This window comes from Aotus nancymaae, unplaced genomic scaffold, assembly GCF_030222135.1.
Source record: "Aotus nancymaae isolate 86718 unplaced genomic scaffold, 86718_ANA_hifiasm-v0.15.2.pri h1tg000122l, whole genome shotgun sequence".
Lineage (NCBI taxonomy): Eukaryota > Metazoa > Chordata > Mammalia > Primates > Aotidae > Aotus > Aotus nancymaae.
Genome location: NW_026988537.1, coordinates 613,253 through 635,887, shown reverse-complemented (window position 1 = coordinate 635,887; position 22,635 = coordinate 613,253). Strand labels below are relative to the sequence as shown.

Sequence of the window (22,635 nt, the reverse complement as noted above, 5' to 3'; positions counted from 1 at the left end):
CACTCTGACCACATTTTCACACTTTGGAAAACAGTCTCATAATTAAACTTTCCCCAAATTACTTAATTTGCATCATATGATTTATGATGAGACCATGGCCAGTTCATATGCTAATCTCATTCATTCTGAAAATATGTGCAAAAATCCTAAGGCAAATATTAGGAGACCAAATCCAGTATTATATTAAAAGGCTATTATAGCTCAATCAAATTGAGTTTATTACAAGAATGCAAAGCTGGTTTAATATTAAAAATAAATGTTTGGTCTGGGGAAAAATGGCAGATAGATCTGAGGCAAGACTAACTTGCAGCTCCCACTTGGTGTGGAGTATGTGGAGACTCACATCATGAATTTTTGCTCCAAGAACTAACTACTGCAGAAACATTAAAAAGCTGAGGAAATGTGAGTCAGCTTGCTTTCTCAGCTGGGAGGCCTGTAGCCTGGGGCAAGTTCTCAGCCCTGCTTATCAGCTGCCTGGAAATAAACTTGGTGCTGTAGTGGGGGCACAGTGGGAATGAGACTGGCCCTTTGGGCTGCAGGCTGTGTGGGAGCTGGGTGAGGCCTGTGGCTACAGGCTTTCCCCCACTTCCCGAGTGACCTGTTTGACACAGCAGAGTCAGCCATAATCCCCCTGGGAACATAACTTCATCCCTCACAGCAGCCGCAGCAAGCCCTGCCCAAGTATGAGCTCAGACTCACCAAATGATGCCCCCACCTGATGGCCTTTCTTTACTGGCCCTGGTAGCTGAAGACAAAGGACTTAATCTCTTGGGAGCTTTATGGCCCCGCCCACTGCCTGACCCAAGGGCAAGCTTGTATCCTCCCTATACTACTGCAGCTGAGGCACTCTTGAAAGCACCACCTCCTGGCTGGAGGCCAACCAACACAAAATCAGTGCACTTAAAAAAAATACAACCAAGGACCCTCACAGAGTCCATTTCACTCCCCTGCTAAGTATAAGTTCTTTAGTGGTGATTTTTGAGATTCTGGTGCCACCCATCACCCAAGCACTGTACACTGTACCCAGTGTGTAATCTCTTTTTTTTCTTTTGGTTTTTTTTTGAGATGGAATCTTGCTCTGTTGCCCACGCTGGAGTGCAGTGGTATGATCTCAGCCCACTGCAACCTCCATCTCCCAGGTCCAAACAATTCCTGTGTATGGACTTTGGGGACAAAGGGGAAAGCGGGGGGTGAGGGATAAAACACTACACATTGGGGGCCGGGTGTGGTGGCTCATGCCTGCAATCCCAGCACTTTGGGAGGTCAAGGTGGGTGAATCACTTGAGGCTAGTAGTTTGAGACCAGTCTGGCCAACATGTTGAAACCCTATATCTACTAAAAATTACAAAAAAATCAGCTAGGCATGTTGGTGCACACTATAATCCCGGATGGTCAGGAGGCTGAGACATTAATTTATTGGTGTAAGAAATAAACTGTTAAAAAAAAATGTTAAAATAAAACATATATAATCATCTTTATACCCATGAAAAATAATAAAATTCAATATGCATTCATGATAATGACTATTAGTCAATTAGAAATAAAAAAAACTTTTATAATCAGATAAAGGGGCTATACAAAAAACCTCCACAACAAACATCATACTTAGTGGGATTTAAAGCTTTTCTTCTCAGACAGGGAATGAGACAATGAAGTTCATTGTCCTGAAGGCAGTGACAATGAAGCTCATTGTCCTGAAAGCAGTGGAATAAGACAAGGAAAAGAAATACTGGGAATAACAATTGGAATGTAAAAAACCAAAACTGTTATTCACATAAGACATGGCCACATATGTAAAATATCCAAATGAATCTACAAATTATTAGAATTGATAATTTAATTATTGTAAATTATTATAATTCATAATCAAATAAGTTTAGCAAGGTTACTGGCTACAAGGTTAATGCAGACAAAAATTAATTGATTTTCTAGATAAACATCAGTTAGAAAAAAATTTTTTAAATGACATCACTTTCAAAAGCATATAAAAACCCAAATACCTAGGAATAAATACAATGAAATATGTTTAAGACCTCTACACAGAGAACTATGAAATGTTATTGAGCAGACTTTAAAGATAGCTATTCTACCAGATATTAAAATTTTATAGTCATGTGTCACTTAACAACAAGGATACATTCTAAAAAATGTGCTGTTAGGCGATTTTGTCATTGTGCAAGTATCATAGAGTGTACTTACACAAACTGAGATGGTACAACACACCTAGGCTATAGGGTATAGCCCATTGCTGTTAAGTACAAACCTGGGCAGTATGTTGCTGTATTGAATACTGTAGCAGCTGTAACACAATGGCAATTATTTGTATCTAAACACAGAAAAGGCATAGTAAAAATGTCTTATTACAGTCTTATGGGACCATCATTGTATATATGGCCCGTTTTTGACTGAAATGTTGTTATGCAGTATGTGACTATATATAGCTACTATAATTAGACAGCATGGTATTAGCCCAGAGATAGATACATAGACAAATTAACCCACACGTTTATAAAAATATGACTTATAACAAGGGCCACACTACAGAACAGGGATAAGAGAATCTTTTTAATACATGGTGCTGGGTAAATTGCATATCTGTATGGGAAAACATGAAATCTGACCCATACTCCTTGCCATAATCAAAAATCAATCCCAGATGAGTTACAGATCTAAATGTGAAGGGAAAAACAACAAAGTTTTTAGAAGATAAAATAATCTGGACTAAGTAAAGATTTACTATAGAAGTACTGAAGGGAACAATTAATAAACTGGACTCAAGACACTATTAAAAAGATCGAAAGGTCAAGTCTTAGAGTAGAAGATAATATTTGCAACACATATAACTGAAAAAGGACTTGAATCCTGAATACATAAAGAATCCCTACAAATCATTTTTTTTAAACCCCCCAGATATTCCAACAGATAAATAGAAAAAAGACTTGAATAGGTACTTCACAAAAGAGACTATCCAAGTAGTCAATAAGCAAATAAAATAGTGCTGAATTCATTAATCATCACAGAAATGTATTATAATCACAAAGCAATACTACCGGGATGGCTAAAACTAACAATATCAAGTACTAGGGAGGACGTGGAGTCAAGGAAACTCCCGTATAGTAGTAGTAGAACTGTGAACTGGTACAACCACTTTGGAAAACTGTTTGGCATTATCTAGTATAGTTGCATACATGCAAATATAATAACCTAGCATTCCCAGTCCTAGATACTTCAGAAATACATATGCATATTAGCAGAGAGATAAATACAAGAAAGTTCAAAAAAATATTGTTCATAATAGCCCCAAATCTGAAATACTCTAAATGTCCATTAGCATAAATAAATGGTGTATTTATATAATGGAATACTATGCAGCAATAAGAGAATTAACTACAGCTCTATGCAACAACACATATGACTCAAAGGTATAATATTGCATGAAATAAATTGGACGCCAAGAATATATACTGTCAAAAAAACTGACAGAACTAATCTGTGCTAATATAATATGAATTTTGAAAAGAGGTACTGATTAGGAGGGGATATATATGGCGATTCTAGTTTACTTGTAATGATCTATTTCTTGGCTTGGGTAGTGATTACATCAGTATATTCATATGTGAAAATTAAAGAAATCATATACTTACTATTTGTGTTATACCTCAGTGAAAATGTTTTAAAATGTTATGTAATATTTTTGGAAAATGTTATAAATTTACAAAAACTCAAATTTCAGGGATTATTTTTTCCCTTTTAAGGTACAAAATGCACAAAATGATAAAATAAGTGATATTCTATGGTAGGTTTATGCACCTCAGTGACAGAGATCAAGGCTTCTCCCAGCTTAATATAAGTTTTGGATGATGTCTAATAATATACTTGAAATGATTTGAAGTAAGGTGCTGGGCCAAGCAACAATCTATAGAAATACAAGACATTTTTAAATCTTTTGCTATATTTCTACTTCTACCCTCTTTCCAAATCTCCAATGTGCTTTTAAATTTAGAGCCACAATTACTTAGCAATTTTTGAGAATAAAGTTTTGTGGTAAAAACAAGGTTACTGCCCATTCCTCTTCATGTTAAATGACTTCATTTTCCAGGGAGTACACATCAATCAAAAATGGGTAGTAAAAATATTAAATCTCAGTGGCACATTTTCAATTTCTACATATGGGTACTATTTATTGAGTGCCAATTATATGTCATGTACTGTGATAAACACTTTACAAACATTATCTTTAAAATGAATAACAATTGAGCAAGAGAAGCTATTAATAGTCCCATTTACAGATGAGCAAACAGAGCAAGAAACTAATTTTTCATACAGCTAGTAAATGACAAAACAGATGTTCAAATCTAGGTCTATCTGAATGTGCTTTCCATTCTTTGTCCATTTTTTCCCAATAAGTCTCTTTTACAAATTATTTTCATCTATAATATTTTAAATGGGCATGCTTGCTAAATATTTTCCAATGTAACTAGCAAGTCTATTCCATAGCATATACTTCCATTAAACATACACACACACATACCCATGTATAAATCTGAAAGAATACATACCGAAGAAGAAAAAACAAGCCTCTTCAGAGGCTTCATTTCTTTTTGTAGAATTAGGGAAAACTTTGTCCCACCATTTTAGGATATTTTTACATTAGAAAAAAATTGCACATTATCTGTAAAATAGTAATGCCAACAATGGAGATGGCACTGTAAACCAAAAGGCAGAATGACTAAAGAAACTATTTGAAAATTTAACAATTATCTCTTCAATATCCCTCCTGCTCCAAGATTTGCTGTGGTGAGTTTTCCAAATGTTAATGACCTGGAAAAACTCAATGCCTGTAAGACATACCTCTTCTGAGTCTTGTGATTTGGTGGTTTCTTCATCCAAAACATATCGTCCTCTATAAAACTCCCTGATCCTCAGATTTAACTTTTCAGTTTCTTTTTTCAAGTTCTTATAACTCGGCAGTGGTTTAATGGCTGTATCTGAGCCCATAAAAGGTAAAGACTCATCCAAGCTGTTCTGAGATTCCCTCCAGGCAAGGGAATGACTATCTGGATCTGAGATTATGTCATCTTCATCAAGTTCGTCTTTAACCAGAGAGGCTTCAGGTTTCAGACACACAGAAGCATAATTCTGGCCATACAAAAACCTCAAAGTTTCTTCTGTCTTCCACTCAATCAAAGTCTCCTTCAAAATTTTAAGTAAGTTTCTCTTTCCAACTTCAGGACACACCTGCACTGAACCAGATACTGACCTAGACACTTGGTTTGATTTGGCAAATTTTCTCTTAAAATGCTCCGCACTTTTCTTACTTATGCCTACTAGAGTTATTTCTGACCTACTGTATTTACTTTCAGAATTTTCTGAAGCTTTTAATCTTTCAGGCAAAGTACTATTTGAAGAATTCTCAGTATTTACTTTCTGTAAAGGAAGTTGACCTGTAGCAGCTTTCTCCTGACTATCTAATTTGCAATTGCCTAACTGCTCAGTGACATCTACTACTGTCTGTTCTTTGTCTTTGTGTATGGAGTTAGCTTGGTGACCAGTCTTCTTTTTCATTATGCTTTTCTGGTGCAGCTGTGGTCTAATATTTGTTGAATTTGGTCTGTTTCCTGGTAGAATGGAGGAAACAAAGTCTTGCTCATTATCACTGCTACTATCACTATGAGTGCTGGAAGAACTAGATTCATATTGCTTTTCAAAGTGGCTAGGATTGTCTATATCTGACGTTTTAATGGCTTTACTGCATAACTCTACTTCTACTCCAGACTGGCCACTGTAAAATGAAAGAGAAATAAAATAATTAAATAATAAATAGCAAATAAAAACCAAAACAATAGGAAAGTAAAGTACCCCATAGTATTTATACATTGTAACTTTCAAGATAAAAATTTTAATTCCCTAGGTAAAACCTTGTTTATAGCTTCTCATATATAAATTTCAGAAGAAGCCTATAATTTCACTATATCTATTAATAATATATTTTTTGATATAGTTCTTCTTCCTTCGTCTTTTTCCCCCAATTATTTAAAAATTGTTACAAGAGTACAACAAAATTTTTTTTAAAAACTTGATAATGCTATCCTACTGCAGTAGATTTGCCTGTTGTTGCAAATATATATATATATCAATATATATGAAGTATATATATTTTTATATTTATAATATATACATATTATATTATATATATTTATATATATCTGTATATATTATATACAAATTTATATATATGCTTATTTTATATATGTATATATAATATATGCTTATTATATATATAAATATACATATTTAAAAATATATATATAGTATAGTATGAAAAATAATATAAAAATATATATATTTTTGAGATAGAGTCTCAGTGTGTTGCCCAGGCTGGATTGCAGAAGTGCAATCTCAGCTCACTGCAACCTCTGCCTCCTGGGTTCAAGCGATTCCCCCACCTCAGCCTCCCAAGTAGCTGGGATTACAGGTGGGTGCCAACATGCCTGGCTAGTTTTTGTATTTTTTTTTTTTTTTTTTTTTTACCAGAGATGGGGTTTTGCCATGTTAGGCAGGCTGGTCTTGAACTCCTGACCTCAAGTAATCCATCCACCTTGGCCTCCCAAAAGTGCTGAGATTATAGGCATGAGCCACTGTGCCTGGCTGACCTTTTTATTTTTTATATTTGTATTTTACTTTTTAAAAATTTATTCGAGATGGAGTCTTGCTGTGTTGCCCAGGCTGGAGTGCAGTGGTGCCATCTTGGCTCACTGCAACCTCCACCTTCCAGGCTCAAGTGATTCTCCTGCCTCAGCCTTCCAAGCAGCTGGGATTTCAGGCATGCACCCCTATGCCCAGCTAATTTTTGTATTTTAATAGAGATGGGATTTCACCATGTTAGCCAGGCTGGTCTTGAACTCCTGACCTCAAGTGACTCACCGTCTTGGCCTCCCAAAATACTGGAATTACTGGCTGACCTTTTTTAAAAAAGTTTTTCTTTTGAAAATTGTGGCTGGGTGCAGTGACTCACGTGTGCCTGTAGTCCCAGCTATTTGGGAGGCTGAGGCAGGAGAACTGCTTGAACCCAGGAGGCGGAGGCTGCAGTAAGCCGAGATTGCACCACTGTATTCCAGCCTGGGTGATGTAGTGAGACTCTGCCTCAAAAAAAAAAAAAAAGAAAGAAAGAAAGAAAATTTTACTGGTTTCTTAAATAAAAAAAATTACAGGAATTGTGTTTAGGTTTGAAAAGATAAAGTGATAAAAATAAATAGGTAAATTCTCTAATTCTGGTTGTCATACAGAAAATTCTACAGAATGAAAATCACAGGAAAGTCATAGCAGAAAAAGTTAGCAAATCAACAATTTTCAATAAAAGATATTTAAATTTGAAAATCCAGAATTACAACAGCATGCTAACAATAAAAAACAAAAGTTGTCTCCAACTATGTTCTTCAATTTTCAGATTCAGTTTGAATAAGATGAAGAATTATGAAAGAATGAAGGCAAGAGTAGCTTCATCAATACAAACTTGAAACAAACAAGGATGCCCTCAAGCATAGACACATATCAAAACTTTAAAAGATCGGGATGAAAAAGACGCTAGGTCAAGAAGTATGCTGTGGGGAAATGTAAAGGAAAAAAATATATTTAAAAAAAGGTGAAAGCAAGGTCGTGGATGGGAATGAAGAAAAAAGATGAAAACTTAGTTCAGAATTAGATACCATCTTTTAGTTAGAATTTAGCCTGTATAGCCATGGTGCTGTCTCTTGCATCAGAAGAAAAGTAAAAACAGGTGTAACTTCAACAAAATTAGAACAATTTAACTTTCATGTATTTCATACTTCCTTTTGGAATTTTAAGGCAATTATATGTTTTTATACTAATCTGAAGGTATAAATTAAAGATATACATCAATAAATAGATATCTCTTATTTGTGCCCAATGCCCTCTGACTAAGGTAGTGAGTGACTACTAACTAGGAACATTTATTCTGAGAGTTAAAGGATGTGTTTTGAGAGATGGTCATGGTCAGGCAAACAATACCATGAGGAAAGTTGAGAAAAAAAATCACAACTTGAAATTTATATTAATGCTTTAGACACTCTTTAAATTATTAAGTAACTGATACATTACTGGTTTTGAAATCCTATAGGACTATAAAAACCTTTCAACAAATGTAATAGGCACAATCTAGTTGACAAAGAAGCACAGTATCTGAGATGGAGGCTGTATTTGTGTCATATTTCAACAGGTTAAATTAGATTTCCTCGGTAGGAACAGCTGTACAATAAATCATACAGGTCGAACACATCATCTTACCATCACAAAAGAAAAAGCTGAACAGGTCAAATATTTCTTTGTGTGGGCTAGAATGGGACAATTACATAATGCATCAGCACAGGAAGTCCAAGAGCTCATACCACCTGGTTCACTCCTAATGTTTCTATTAACATAAATAAATAGATGGTAAATGATACTGATTCAACCATACCTTTGTCCTTCCTTTAGCAGTTGAAAATCAGGATGCCTGTAACAAGAATACAGAAATAGAAAACTGAAGGCAAGTGACATGTCAAATATTTTCAAGTTTTTATTAAACTTCAATATGTATAGTAGAAAATATAATTAAAAGGGAGTAGTTCATTACAATTTTTTTTTCTTTAAGAAAAAAATTAAAGGATGACAAAGTACTGTGAAACTCATCAACAAGAAATCTGGATTAGTCTCACTCTTTTTTGAACTTCACTCACTTTTCAGGGCTAAGTTCAAATTCCACCAGCCCTATAAAGGCTTCCTTGACTAACTTGGACTAGTAAATCCCTTCTCTAAATTCTAGAGTCATCATTGTCTGTACAATGTAACATATTTAATCATGTACTCCTTTACGGCCTACTACTAGAACCATTAACTAAATGTTTAACTTTTCATATGTTTTAGTCTGGTTCCTTAACTAGATCATAAGCTTCTTAAAAGCAGAGATTGTTTATAATTCTGTTGGATTTCCTTTACATGGTCATTAAGATTTTTTGCCTTAATTTCTGAGAAAGCAATTACATTGGAGTAGTAGCAACCCCCTGCTCCCCACTGCCTCCACCTCAGCCTCCCACAGTGCTGGGATTACCACCATGCCCAGCCAACCCTTACAATTAGTAGAAGAAAAATGCATGTTCTAAGAGCTTTACAGGTATTGATCCTCATAACAATGATGTAGCTACTAATATTATCCCTATGTTATAGATAAGGAAACTGAGTACAGAGAGAATAAGCAATTTGCCCAAAATCACACAGCTAGTAAGCGGCGGAGCCAGGAATCCAACCCAGACAGTAAAGCTCATAATAACTACGCTGTCATTCAAGACAGTATGTGTTAAATGCCATGAGAGATGTATAAGCTGCTACAGGAAATCAAAGAAGAAAGAAAAACTTCCTCCTGAACCAATCAAAAAGAGTTGCAGAGAGGTGTCATTTCAGCTGGGCTTATAAAGATGGATATAGTCTGTATATAAAGGCATTTGAGGCTAATCCCATGAATCTCAGTCTGGGGTGTTACTCTACAAACCTCTCCCTTTTTTTAAAGTATGTAATCATGTTTAAATCTACTCAATTTCTTAGGAAAAAAAAACACAAAATAGTCCTTTGATCATACAGCCCCTCCTCATTTCATCATGAGCCTATTTTCAACTTCCCTATCTCCTATTCATTTATCAACTGTCTTCTGGAATCTGTACTCATTACTCCCCTGAAATGGCTCTCGCTGAGATCAGCAATTACTATAAGACTGTTAATAGATATTTTTCAGTTTTGTTTTTTTTTTAAGTAGAGGGAAAATAATCAACATGAAAGGATATCTCAAAGGAGGCAGAATACAAATAAATCATAAAGCAAGGCCCAGGAGAGAAAGTGGAATCAGTAAGACAAAGGAAGATACTTTATCAGCAATGAGGCAGAGAAATGAGAGCCCATATGAAGAAAATAATGTTGAAGGAGATTCTGCTGGATACCCTCTATTGTTTCAGTAAAGTGGGTTAAGCTATCTACTATGATTGGTGGTTGGGTTAAAGTCTGAGAGTAGAAAAATTCTATCCTATAGTTACTAAAAAAAGAAAAAAAAGTGGGAAAAACATAGTAGAGAATGGGGCCAAAGGAATACAAAGAATGTAGGCTTGGATATCAGACCGACCTGGGTTCAAATCCCAAAACTATATAGAAAACTAAGTGTCCATGGGTGAGTCACTATACCACTGAGCCTCAGTTCCATCATCCATAAAGTGAGTAACATAATATTTCCCCAGGGATGCTATGAGGACTGAATTAAATGAGATAGCTTATCTAAAGTGCTAATGGTCTTATTTGAGAACTTTCTTCAAAAAGTTCAGCAAGCTAAACACAGGAAGAAAGTATGACTGGAGCTTGGGAAGGTGAACATGGCAGAAGGTTAAAGGGAAAAAATCTACAATGGTTTAATAGAACGCTGTAATCGCTGACTGTAGAGCTCAAGAAAACAAATGTAACAGGGTCTGCCAACTCAGAAGAATAGAGCTAGGCTAGAGATAGGAGGTCAAAATGAGGTCACAAAACAGACTCAGGAGTGATAGCTGCAGATTGAGATAGAGGTTGTGGTCAGAGACGGGAAGCTCTTACTTCAAGATCTTGGAGGCAGAATAGCTCCAAACAAGAATGAGGTCCAAGTGTGGCTGAATCAAATAGTAATCAAAATATATAAACATTACTGTGAATTATGAATGCAATTTAAAACAGCTTTATGAAACATCTCCTGCTATACAACTTGTTATTTTTTGAGAATTAAAAGAAAATTCTCTTTCAAGAAGGCAAGGGAAAAATCAGCATTAACTACCATATGCTAGTTGGATTGTTAAAATTGTGGTAAAATATACACAACATAAAATTTACCGTTTAATACATTTTTAGGTATGTAGTTCAGTAGCATGAAGTACATTTACACTGTTGTGCAACTATCACCACCATGCATCTCCAGTACTTTTTCATCTTCCCAAACTGTCTGCTAGGTGGTTTTGGTTCTACACTTTATTTCATTTAATCCTCACACAATTTACAACTCTATTTTTATAGATGAGGAAACTGAAGTTTTGAGAGGTTAAATGACTTCCTAAGATCACATAGTTAACAAGTAGTAAACCTAGGATTCAAATTAGGCCAAGCTCTTTCCATATCCTGTTGCCTCTAATTAGTGTTAGAAAAAGACCCAAAAATGTTGTAAGGACACCACTTTTGCTTAATCCTTTTCACAGGAACTCAATTACTTTACAAACGATTTTCCTCTCGTTTGTGTAATTTTTCTGAGAACTAGACTCAACATTGTTTCTAGATGTTAACTATCTTTTTTTTTTTTTGAGATGGAGTCTTGCTGTGTTGCCCAGGCTGGAATGCAGTGATACGATCTCGGCTCATTACAACCTGAGCCTCCCAGGTTCAAGCAATTCCCCTGCCTCAGCCTCCCAAGTAGCTGGGATTTTAGGCATGCACCACCATGCCTAGCTAATTTTTGTAATTTTAGTAAAGATGGGGTTTCACCATGTTAGTCAGGCTGGTCTTGAACTCCTGACCTCCTGATCCACCTGCCTTCCCAAAGTGCTGGGATTACAGGCATGAGCCACCACGCCTGGCCAATGTTAACTATTTTAAAGAAACATTAAATACCTTCCCTGATCCCCAATGTATAAAGAATGGCACCTGACACTGAAATAAATTAGCCTGGAGTTTACAGAGGCACTAGATGAAAAATTCAATATGAAATTCCAGTTTGTTTTTGCTTTGTGCTGTTTTAGAAAGAATGAAGCACCAAGTTACATTGCTCTTTCTTTTCTATCCTTTCTTAGATGAAATTCAAATTCTTTTTGTTTGAAAAGTGCCATTTCTCTTCCAGCTAAGTATTTTCTATTCTCTTCCCACGATTTTTGTTGTCCTAGATAGTTCTGAAAGCTCAATTTAAAAAACAAAAATATGTAACAATCCTAAAGAATGCTTTTAAGCTGTTTCTTCATAAACATTTTCATTTTATTTTCACTAAGGTATAAATTAGATGGCTGGTTTTCATTTTAGCAAAATAAATCTAAAACTAGAAATAACTTATGCCAAAGAACTTAGTGGATATGTGTACATATTTATATGTATGTGCATATATATCACTTGGAATATATATGTTATATATAAACCAACTGAAGCAGCAGGCTACAATTCCCCTACGGTGAGAACTTTTCAAATATATTTTGAGACATGTTAAACCCCGTTTCAAAAAGCTTTTATTCTGTATACCAAGCAACAGAGGTGGCTGTTCAGGAAGAGGTTATAGTTGTTCTGCAGAGGTTTTTGGCTTCCGCACATCTGAGATTCTACTGTTTACTGCCAAGAAGCAATGTGTGAAATCCCCTACTCTGGACCAGATGATGGCGCTTTTAGCTCTGTCAGCATTAACCATTCACTCCAATTTTATTTTTAAAATAATAATTTGATTTTCAACATTTGTCCTTCTTTCTTAAAGATTTTAGGTTACAATTCAAGAGACTTACCACCTTCAAAGATTTGCCAGAGCCTACATTTAGCCAAACAGGATTTATAACTGCAACTATACAATTACCTATATGACCACACCGTCTCAGAGCACTAAAACTCTATGTGGTCTGCTTCTGGCCACCAAGTGGGTGAAAAATTTGTAACTCACAAGATGAAAAGCATCATAGTGCGTCACGACACAGACCATTCTAGGTCAACGTTTTGTCTCAAAGAGACATTTTGTGAGAACGACTGTTACTCTCCATGACATTACGGATATACTCCAGATATTTTTTCATACCTTAAACATCAGGAGCTAGAAAACCTCCAAGGCCCTTTCTGACTCCAAAACCGTGATAAAAGTATGGCGGTGGAATTTATGAATTTGTCTAAATCTTAAATTTATTGAAACATCTGTACCAATGAGGTAGTGAGCTTACTGTGATAAAGATATTACTCTTATAAATTTTAAGGGATACTACTAGGTTTTGGTATTATAAAATCTGGTAAATAAATTTATATAAGCATACCTTGTTTAATTGTGCTTTTCTGTATTGTGCTTTGCAGATATTACTTTTTTTTACAAATTGAATGTTTGTAGTAACTGTGTCTGCCAGTCTATCAGCATGATTTTTCCAACAAAATGTGTTCTCTGTGTCACAGTTTGGTAATTCTTTTTTTTTTTTTTTTTGAGACGGAGTTTCGCTCTTGTTACCCAGGCTGGAGTGCAATGGCGCGATCTCGGCTCACCACAGTCTCCGCCTCCTGGGTTCAAGCAATTCTTCCGCCTCAGCCTCCCGAGTAGCTGAGACTACAGGCGCGTACCACCATGCCCAGCTAATTTTTGTATTTTTAGTAGAGACGGGGTTTCACCTTGTTGACCAGGGTGGTCTCGATCTCCTGACCTCGTGATCCACCCGCCTCGGCCTCCCAAAGTGCTGGGATTACAGGAGTTTGGTAATTCTTATATTTCAAACTTCTTCATTATTATTATCTGTTGTAGTAGTATGTGGTAATTTTTGATGTTACTGGTGTAATTATTTTGGGATATCATGAACTAAGCCCACATAAGATGTCAAACTTAATTTTTTTTGAGACTGCAACATGACAAAACCTCTATCTCTCTGAAAAGCTAATTTTCTTTTTTTTTGGGAATAGAGTGTCGCTCTGTCACCCAGGCCGGAGTGCAGTGGCATGATCTCGATTCACTGCAACCTTCGCCTCCCAGGTTCAAGCAATTCTCACACCCCAGCCTTCCAAGTAGCTGGGATTACAGGCGTGAACAATCACGCCTGGCTAATTTTTTTATTTTTAGTAGAGTTGGGGTTTTACCATGTTGGCCAAGCTGGTCTCAAACTCTTCACCTCAGATGATCCACTCACCTTGGCCTCCCAAAATGCTGGGATTATAGGTGTAAGCCACCACACCTGGCCCTTTTTTTTTCTTTGTTTTAAATTTATTGAGATGGAATCTCACTCTGTTGCCCAGACTGGAGTGCAGTGACCCCATCTTGGCTCACTGCAACCTCTGCCTCCTGAGGTCAAGTGCTTCTCCTGCCTCAGCCTCCCAAGTAGTTGGGATTACAGGCATGTACCAAGAGTTAGGACCTTGCTCTGGATTAGGCTTTTGCTTAAGGGAATGTAATAGCTGGTTTAACCTATCCAGACCACTAAAACTTTCTCTATACCAGCAATAAGGCTGTTTTGCTTTTTTTGTGTTCACTGGACTAGCATTTTAAATTTCCTTTAAGAACTTTTCTTTTGCATGCACAACTTGCTAACTGGCAAAATAGGCCTAGTTTTTGGCCAATCTCAGCTTTTGACAAGCCATCCTCACTGAGCTTAATCATTTCTAGCTTTTGATTTAAAGTGAGAGATGTGTGACTCTTCCTTTTCCTTGAACACTCAGAGGCCATTGTAAGGGTTTTTTTGTTGCTATTTTTGTTTTTTGCATTTAGTAATGCATTTATTCTACGTTCCATACATTTTTAACATCTGTGCAACTGAAATGGATCTCATAAGAATATTAGATCACAGCCAGGCGCAGAGGCTTATGCTGGTAATGCCAGCACTTTGGGAGGCCGAGGTTGGCGGATTACTTGAGGTCAGGAGTTCGAGACCAGCCTGGCCAACATGGTGAAACCCCATCTCTACTAAAAATACAAAAATTAGCTGGGTGTGGTCATGCGTGCCTGTGGTCCCAGCTACTCGGAAGACTGAGACACAGAATCGCTTGAACCTGGGAGGTAGAGGCTGCAGTGAGTTGATATCGAGCCACTGAACCAGGGAGGCGGAGGGTGCAGTGAGCCGAGATGTGCCACTGCACTCCAGTCTGGGTGACAGAGTGAGACTCTGAAAAAATAAAAAATAAAAAGAGCATTTGGGATTCATGGGAGGAGGTCAAAATATCAATATTAGCAGAATACTGAAGAAGTTGATTCTAACTCTAATGGATGACTTTGAGGGGTTCAAGACTTCAGTAGAGGTAGTCACTATAGATATGGTGGAAATAGCAAGATAAGAATTAGAGGTGGAGCCTGAAGATGTAACTGAATTGCGTTAATCTCATAATCCAACTTGAATGGATATGAAGTTGCTTCTTATGGATAGGCAAAGAAAGTGGTTTCTTAAGATGGAATCTATTCCTGATGAAGATGCTGTCAACATCATTGAAATGGTAATACAAGATTTAGAATATTCCATAAACTTAGTTGAGAAGACTGACTTCAATATTTTTTTTTTTTTTTTTTGAGACAGGGTCTTGCTCTGTTGCCAAGGTTGGAGTGCAGTAATGTGATCTAACTCACTGCAACCATGAACTCCTACGCTCGAGTTATCTCCTGGTCTCAGCATCCCAAGTAGCTGCAAGGACTATACTTGTGTGCCACCACACCTGGCTAATTTTCTATTTTTTAAACTTTTTGTAGAGATGGGTCTTGCTGTATTGCCCAGGCTGGTCTCATATGTCTTGCTTCAAGTGATCCTCCCGCCTCGCCCCCACCAACAATGTTGGGATTACAGGCATGAGTCACTGCTCCTGGCCTGACTCCAATTTTGAAAGATGTTCTACTGTGGGTAACATGCTATCAAACAGCATCTAATACTACAGAGAAATCTTTAGTGAAAGGAAGTCGATCAGTGCAGCAAATTTCATTGGTGTCTTATTTCAATAAATTGCCACAGCCACCCCAACCTTAGGACACCACCACCCTGATAAGTTAGCAGCCATCCACATCAAAACAGAACCCTTCACCAGCAAAAAGATAAATTCTGGCTGAAGGCTCAGATGATCAGTAGCATTTTTAAGCAATAAAATATTTTAAAATTAAGGTATGTACATTATTTTTTAAAGATATAATGCTACTGCACATTTAAAAGACTACAGTATAGTGGAAACATAACTTTTGCATACATTGGGAAACAAACAAAAAATCCACGATTGCTTTAGTATAGTGGTGGTCTGGAACCAAACCTGCAATATCTCCAAGATATGCCTGTACTTACTGGCTTTCACAATAATGTAAGAAAGACCAAATTAGGTAAAATTCTATATTCTGTTTCCAAATCATGTGTAAGGTCATGGTATCCTCAATGATGCCACATTCAAATTGTTCAGGACATGCTCTAAAACATCCCTGGTTTTTCTTCATAATTTAAAAGCTTTGATCTCTCCTTTATCAGCCTTCATTTTTACAGACTAAAGAGATCAAATTATTAAAGTTAGGAAATTTATTCAAAATTCTTGAAACAGACCTTTCTACAAGGTAGTATAAATTTTTCTAGTCTTCAGCTGATAACTAATTTTCATCATTTTAATAAATATTTCCTTGTATAGAAAACTTTCTCTACGGTAGCAATGACTAAAGACACGATTGGCTTAGAACTGCATGTCATTAGAACCAAAGGGAACTCAGAAGTTAAATACAACTTCTTCCTTTTACAAATGAGGAAACTGAGACTTAGTGTTGAGAAGTGGCTTTCCTCCAGTAAAACAACCAAAAACCTGAGCTAAATCCAACAAAACAGTCCTCTTCAAACTGCAGATCAGGACCAATCAATTAGGTAAGTTACTATCAGCATTTTAAAAAGGCAACAGAGTAGAAAATATCAGAGGCATTTCAAGTAGTAACGATATTGTTTCACAGAACTTTTTAGTTATATGCATATATGAGATCATAATGCAAAATGCAATTATTATTGTGGTCAGAAGTTTGGAAGTCATTGCAATAAAATATCTAATATTTTGAGTGGATTTAACAATTTATTCTTAGTCTCACTCTGTCGCCCAGGCTGGAGTGCAGTGGTGTGATCTCAGCTCACTGCAACCTCCGCCTCCTGGGTTCAAGTGATTCTTCTGAATCAGCCTCCAAAGTAGCTGGAGTTACAGGTGTGTACCACCATGCCTGGCTAATTTTTGTATTTTTAGTAGAGATGGGGTTTCGGCATGTTGGCCAGGCTGATCTTGAACTCCTGACCTCAGGTAATTCACCAGTCTCGGCCTCCCAAAGTGCTGGGATTACAGGTGTGAGCCACCATGCCTGATCATAACAATTTATTCTTATTTAAAAGTTATGATAATTAAAATTACTATTATGATACAATTTATTTATCATGACTCATTGTAAGCTAATAAAAATGTCTCTGCATTAAATACTACATGCCACTATTTAGAAGAAGCAATTTTTTCCTACCCAAAAGAAGACTGGCTCAGGACATTGCATCCCCTACCATATGTGAACAGACTTTCTTTAAACTATCACATTTCTGTAGCATTTAAATGTGCAATAGCTAGGCAAGCTTTTTAAAATATCAAATTCTAGAATTCTGATCCTGAGCGCAGGTAAAAAGATGTCTCTGAAAAAACAGTGACCTCTAGTGGATTCATTAAGTAGCACGGACATAATCCCTGCCCCTAAGAATTTGGAAATTAAGGTAACACAAATGCATCCAGATATAAAAGATACTGATATGGTTATAAACTGACAAGTGTTATATATAACTAAAGGCTATGGTTAAGCTATACAATGAGGCAAATGCATATATATATTCACTGGTTTCTTCTAATCAAGTGGAATATAATGAATAGAATCCTAGTCTCATACAGATCTATCACTAGTTTAAGAAATACACTTAATGAAGGGGTTGGATTAAATCTAAGGATCCTTTTACCTTTCAATTATAATCCTTTCTTCTTTAATTCATTTTGTAAGCCAATATCAAATTCTGCTCAAAAACATTTGATGGCTCCCCAGTACTTGAGGGTTTACCACACTCAGCCTGGCCCTTTGTTATTTACCTATTGTTATCTTCTATTGTTTCCCAAAATATACCCTTATTTCAAGTGGGCCAATGTTCAATATCCCAACCCATTCCAACGAGATTATTTTCTCACTTTTGCTCACAGTTTCTCATTATGCAATATCCTAACCTTGCTAATTTATAGGACAGGTCCCTATTAAAATCAAAGCAAACTTGTTTAATTCATGCTCTACCATCCAGTGACTGTTAAATTCACATGTTGGATTTTATCTTTCTATATGTGTATGTGTGTAGCCTGCCAGGTACTAAGCACTTACTGTACAATTTGAATGTAAATTAAGTTGATTCATTTAGATTAGGGAAATAAAGGCCCTTTTTTATTTTGAGATGGAGTCTCGCTGTGTCACTAGGCTGGAGTGTAGTGGCACGACCTCGACCTCGGCTCACTGCCACCTCTGACTCCCAGGTTCAAGCGATTGTCCTCCTCAGCCTCCCAAGTAGCTGGGACTAGAGGTGGGTGCCACCACGCCCAGCTAATTTTTGTGTTTTTAGTAGAGACGGGGTTTCACCATGTTGGCCAGGATGTTCTCGATTTCTGGACCTTGTGGTCTGCCCACCTCGGCCTCCCAAAGTACTGGGATTACAGGTGTGAGCCACTGCGCCTGGCACAAAGGCCATTTTCATTATTTTTTTTAAGTGAGGTAGGGAAGGGTATATAGCTAAGGTAGAATTTCAAGAACTGCAAATATAAAGTAAAAGGGCTCAAGTTTTGGGAAAAAGTGAGTGTTCTGAATACAGGATGGTAAGATTTTAGGAAAAAGTTAGAGGAAGACCTGTTTTACTTCATTTTATTTATTTATTTCTTTTTTGAGACAGAGTCTCACTCTGTGGCCCAGGCTGGAGTTCAGCAGCACAATCTTGGCTCACTGCAACCTCCGTCTCCCAGATTCAAGTGATTCTCCTGACTCAGCCTCCTGAGTAGCTGAAGTACAGGTGCCCGCTACCACACCCAACTAATTTTTATATTTTTAGTATAAACAGGGTAACACCACATTGGCTAGGCTGGTCTCAAACTCCTAAGATCAAGTGATCCTCCCACCTTGGCCTACCAAAGTGTGGGGATTAACGGCATGAGCCATTGCACCAGACTGGGAGACTTGTTTTACATTAGCTGAACAAAGTACCAATACCTATGCTTGAAGAAAACAGAGATGGCAGGAAAGGTGGTTTGGCAAATGGTTTTGAAGCAGCTGAGGTAGACATGAGGATGGCACAGAGGGTTAAATTAAAGATGTAAAGAATATATCTTCTGAAGCAAAGTTAAGGATAACTTGAGGAAACACTGGTTTCAGTGGGGAATAAAATGTTTCTCTCAGAGGACTGGGAAAGTAATGGGCAGCTCCAGTGACAGAAATGTTAAGAAAGGAGGAGAGTCAGTCGAGAAGTACTCTCAGATTCCCAGTCATGTTGGAAAATGCCATAGTCTTTTATTTTTCTAACAAGAAAGCTGACAGGCTGGTGGTGAAATGATGAACAATTTAGTCTTTGTTATGTTTAACACAATTATCAAAAGCCACACAGTGTTATGTTTTCAATATCCTAAACCACACAGGATTGGATTGGCAGGCAGAGGCATCTGCCATCACAGGTGCTGTTGTCAGTATTATTGGTGTTATTTGAATTGAGAATAGTATCATATTGCCTCATGCATCAGGAAAGACTTAAAGGTTTTGGCTTTTTTTTTGAGGCAGAGTTTTTTAGTTAACTTGCATCTCATTATGTTTAGGTCATTAGTTTATTTAGCATAGTTCCTATCTTACCACAAGTAACACCGCCTTGTATTGTTATAATGTACTCTTTCAAACACGAATTTATTTTGGGAATTATCTCATTAAGCCTTTTATTGGAATTTCTAGGCAATACATTTTAATTACCATAACAATAATTTTTGTTATCATTATATTATTAATCTATTTCACCCTCAATAATAAAATTTTGTTGACTTTAGCATCTAGTAAATCACTGCAAGTATTTAAATCATTTCCAAAGAGGCTAAACTCCAACACTGCCCATAAACTTTTTACAAAAAAAAAAAAATAATTTTTAATTGTCTGTCTTTAAATTGACAAAATACTGTACTGATTTTTATAAAGATTAAATGAATTAGTAACCTGAACTTCCTAACCTTCCTCACAGCAGAGTTCACTTGGATCCCGAGACCCAGTAACTTCTGAAAAAATTTAACATTCTTCCTCCAGGATTTTTTATTAACAGGATTCACAGACATAACTAGCATCACAGGGCACTGGAGTTAAAGTTCTGATTTTGCAATTAAAGCTAAAACAACAAACAAATAACATTTGTATGTATGCATTTTCTAATTTTAAGTGTAAAATACTTAATAGCTAGCTTAAAATATAACATTTCCCCATAACTGAAGTGTATAAAACGGTAACTTTTTACAGAAAACTAGAGCTACTCTCAGCTAATCTCGAAAAGCAGAAACAAATTATTAGAATAGAATATATGAACAAATGTGTATACACAATGACTTAAATTACCTCTCTTCTTCTCGAACCCACACTGGAGTTTTGGGAATTTGTGCTTCAAAAAACTTAGATGCTTGATAACAAAAATTGCTGCAAAAAGACTGAAAAGAACATTATAAATCTTGTTTTTTTTTCTTATTGTGAAACAATACCTACATACAGTTGACAGTATAAAACACAAACGTATAGTTCAAAGAATAAAATGGAAACCTACAAGTCTACCACCCGAGGTAAGAAATAAGGTACAGAACCTTTGAAGGCTTCTATGTGCCCCTTCCCAACTGCACCACCCTCCACATTCCCCAGAAGTAACCACTATCATACGTTTGGTGTTAATCATTCCCTCATTTCCCTTCAGTTTTAGCATCTGTGTACATATCCCTATTAAAAAATATTGTTTTGCCTATTTTTAAACTTTTTTTTAATGGAATAATATTGTTATACATTTTTATCTTCCTTCATTCATTTATTAAATTTTATTGTTTTAGAGACAGGGTCTCACTCTGCTGTCCAGGCTTCAGTACAGTGACACAATCATAGCTCACTGTAGCCTCTATCTCCTGGGCTCAAGCAATCCTCTGGCCTCAGCTTCCTGAGTAGCTGGGACTATAGGCGTGCCACCACACCTGGCTATTTTATTTTTTTGTAGAGATGGGGTCTCGATTTGTTATCCAGGCTGGTCTTGAATTCCTGGCCTCAAGTGATCTTCCCTCCCTGGCCTTCCAAAGTGCTGGAATTAATAGGTGTGAGCCAACATACCCAGCCACTTCTTTTGTTTAAAATTATGTTTTTAAGATTCATTCAAGTAGATATATTTTATTCATTTTCACTGGGTATTACATTCCATTGTGTTAGTATATTACACTTTACCATTTAAAACTGAGTTGTTTCTAATTTTTTTGCTATCACTACAATGTTACTATAAACTTTTTTTACAATTAAAACATTTTTTAAATTGTGGTAAAATATACATAATATGAAAATTATCATCATAACCATTTTTAAGTGTATAGTACAGTGTCGCCAGGCGCCAGGCTGGAGTGCAGTGGTGTGATCTTGGTTCACTGCAACCTCTGCCTCCCGAGTTCAAGCACTTCTCTTGCCTCAGCCTCCCGAGTAGCTGGGACTACAGATGCGAGCCACCATGCCCAGCTAATTTTTGTATTTTTAGTAGAGACGGGGTTTCATCATATTGGCCAGGATGGTCTCGATCTCTTGACCTCGTGATCCACCTGCCTCGGCCTCCCAAAGTGCTGGGATTACGGGTGTGAGCCACCGCGCCTGGCCTAGAACTCTTTTTATCTTACAAAACTGAAACCCTATACACTAACTTCCCATTCCCACCTTTGCTGATGATCATTCTACTTTCTGTCTCTATTAATTTGACATCTGTAGGTACCTCACGTAAGTGAAAGTATACAGTATTTGTTCTTTTGTGCTGGCTTATTTCACTTAGCATATTATCTTCAAGGTTCATCAACCTGTTAGCATGTGTCAGAATTTCCTTCTTTTTTTAAGGCAAATATTCCATTGTGTGTATATATCACATTGTTTATCCAGCTATGAACATTTTTATACATATATACTGGTGTACATGTGTAAGAATTTCTTTAGGGTATATATCAAGGAATAGAAAGGTTTAATTATAGAGAATGTGCAAAGTTGACTTTGCCAGATAAATGCAAACTGTTTCTCAAAATGGCTGTACCAATTTTCATTCCCACTAGTTGCAAAGATTTCCTAATACTTGCAATCTTGTGGGGGCTGTGAAAACATAACTCAATGTGTTTCTGCTATTTCTCTGATTACTGATAAGATTGAGCATCTTTTCATATGTTTATTAGCCATTCAAGTTCCTTGTGTAAATTTTTCTATTAGTTTGTCAGTCTTTTTCTTATAGATTATATATTCTAGATATGATTCTATAGTCAGTTATTCGTGGCAAATAATAACATTCTGATTTGTGACTTCTCTTTTCATCTTTTTTTTTTGAAACTTCTGATGAACAAAAGTTTTACATTTTAATATAGAAATATTTATCAGTTTCTCCTCTTTGGTCTTTAATTTTCCCTCTTATTTTATAAAGTCTCTGTATCCCAAGTTTATATCTTCCCATATTTTTTTTTCCGGAGACAATGTCCCACTCTGAGGCCCAGGTTGAAGCTGACATGCGGTGGCATGGTCTTGGCTTACTGCAACCTCTGCCGCCCAGATTCAAGTGATTCAGGTGCCTCAGCCTCCTGAGCTGGGACTACAGGTGCATATCCTCACATCCGGCTGACTTTTGTACTTTTTGTAGAAACAGGGTTTCG

The 22,635-nt window shown here is 36.6% G+C and overlaps 1 protein-coding gene across 3 annotated transcripts in view; it reads right to left on the bottom strand.

The window, feature by feature from the left end:
* RPAP2 (RNA polymerase II associated protein 2) overlaps positions 1-22,635 on the bottom strand; it is a 107,537-nt gene that overhangs the window by 78,723 nt on the left and 6,179 nt on the right. For all 3 annotated transcript variants that reach the window (XR_010340666.1, XM_012435447.2, XM_012435446.2), the window contains exons 6-8: positions 20,336-20,424; positions 8,477-8,512; positions 4,852-5,782 (exon numbers count right to left, since the gene is read on the bottom strand). Coding sequence is in view for 2 of the 3 variants with exons in the window: in XM_012435447.2 (XP_012290870.2) it covers positions 4,852-5,782; positions 8,477-8,512; positions 20,336-20,424 (1,056 nt within the window). In the remaining variant the exon portion in view is untranslated. The remainder of the gene's footprint in view (positions 1-4,851; positions 5,783-8,476; positions 8,513-20,335; positions 20,425-22,635) is intronic.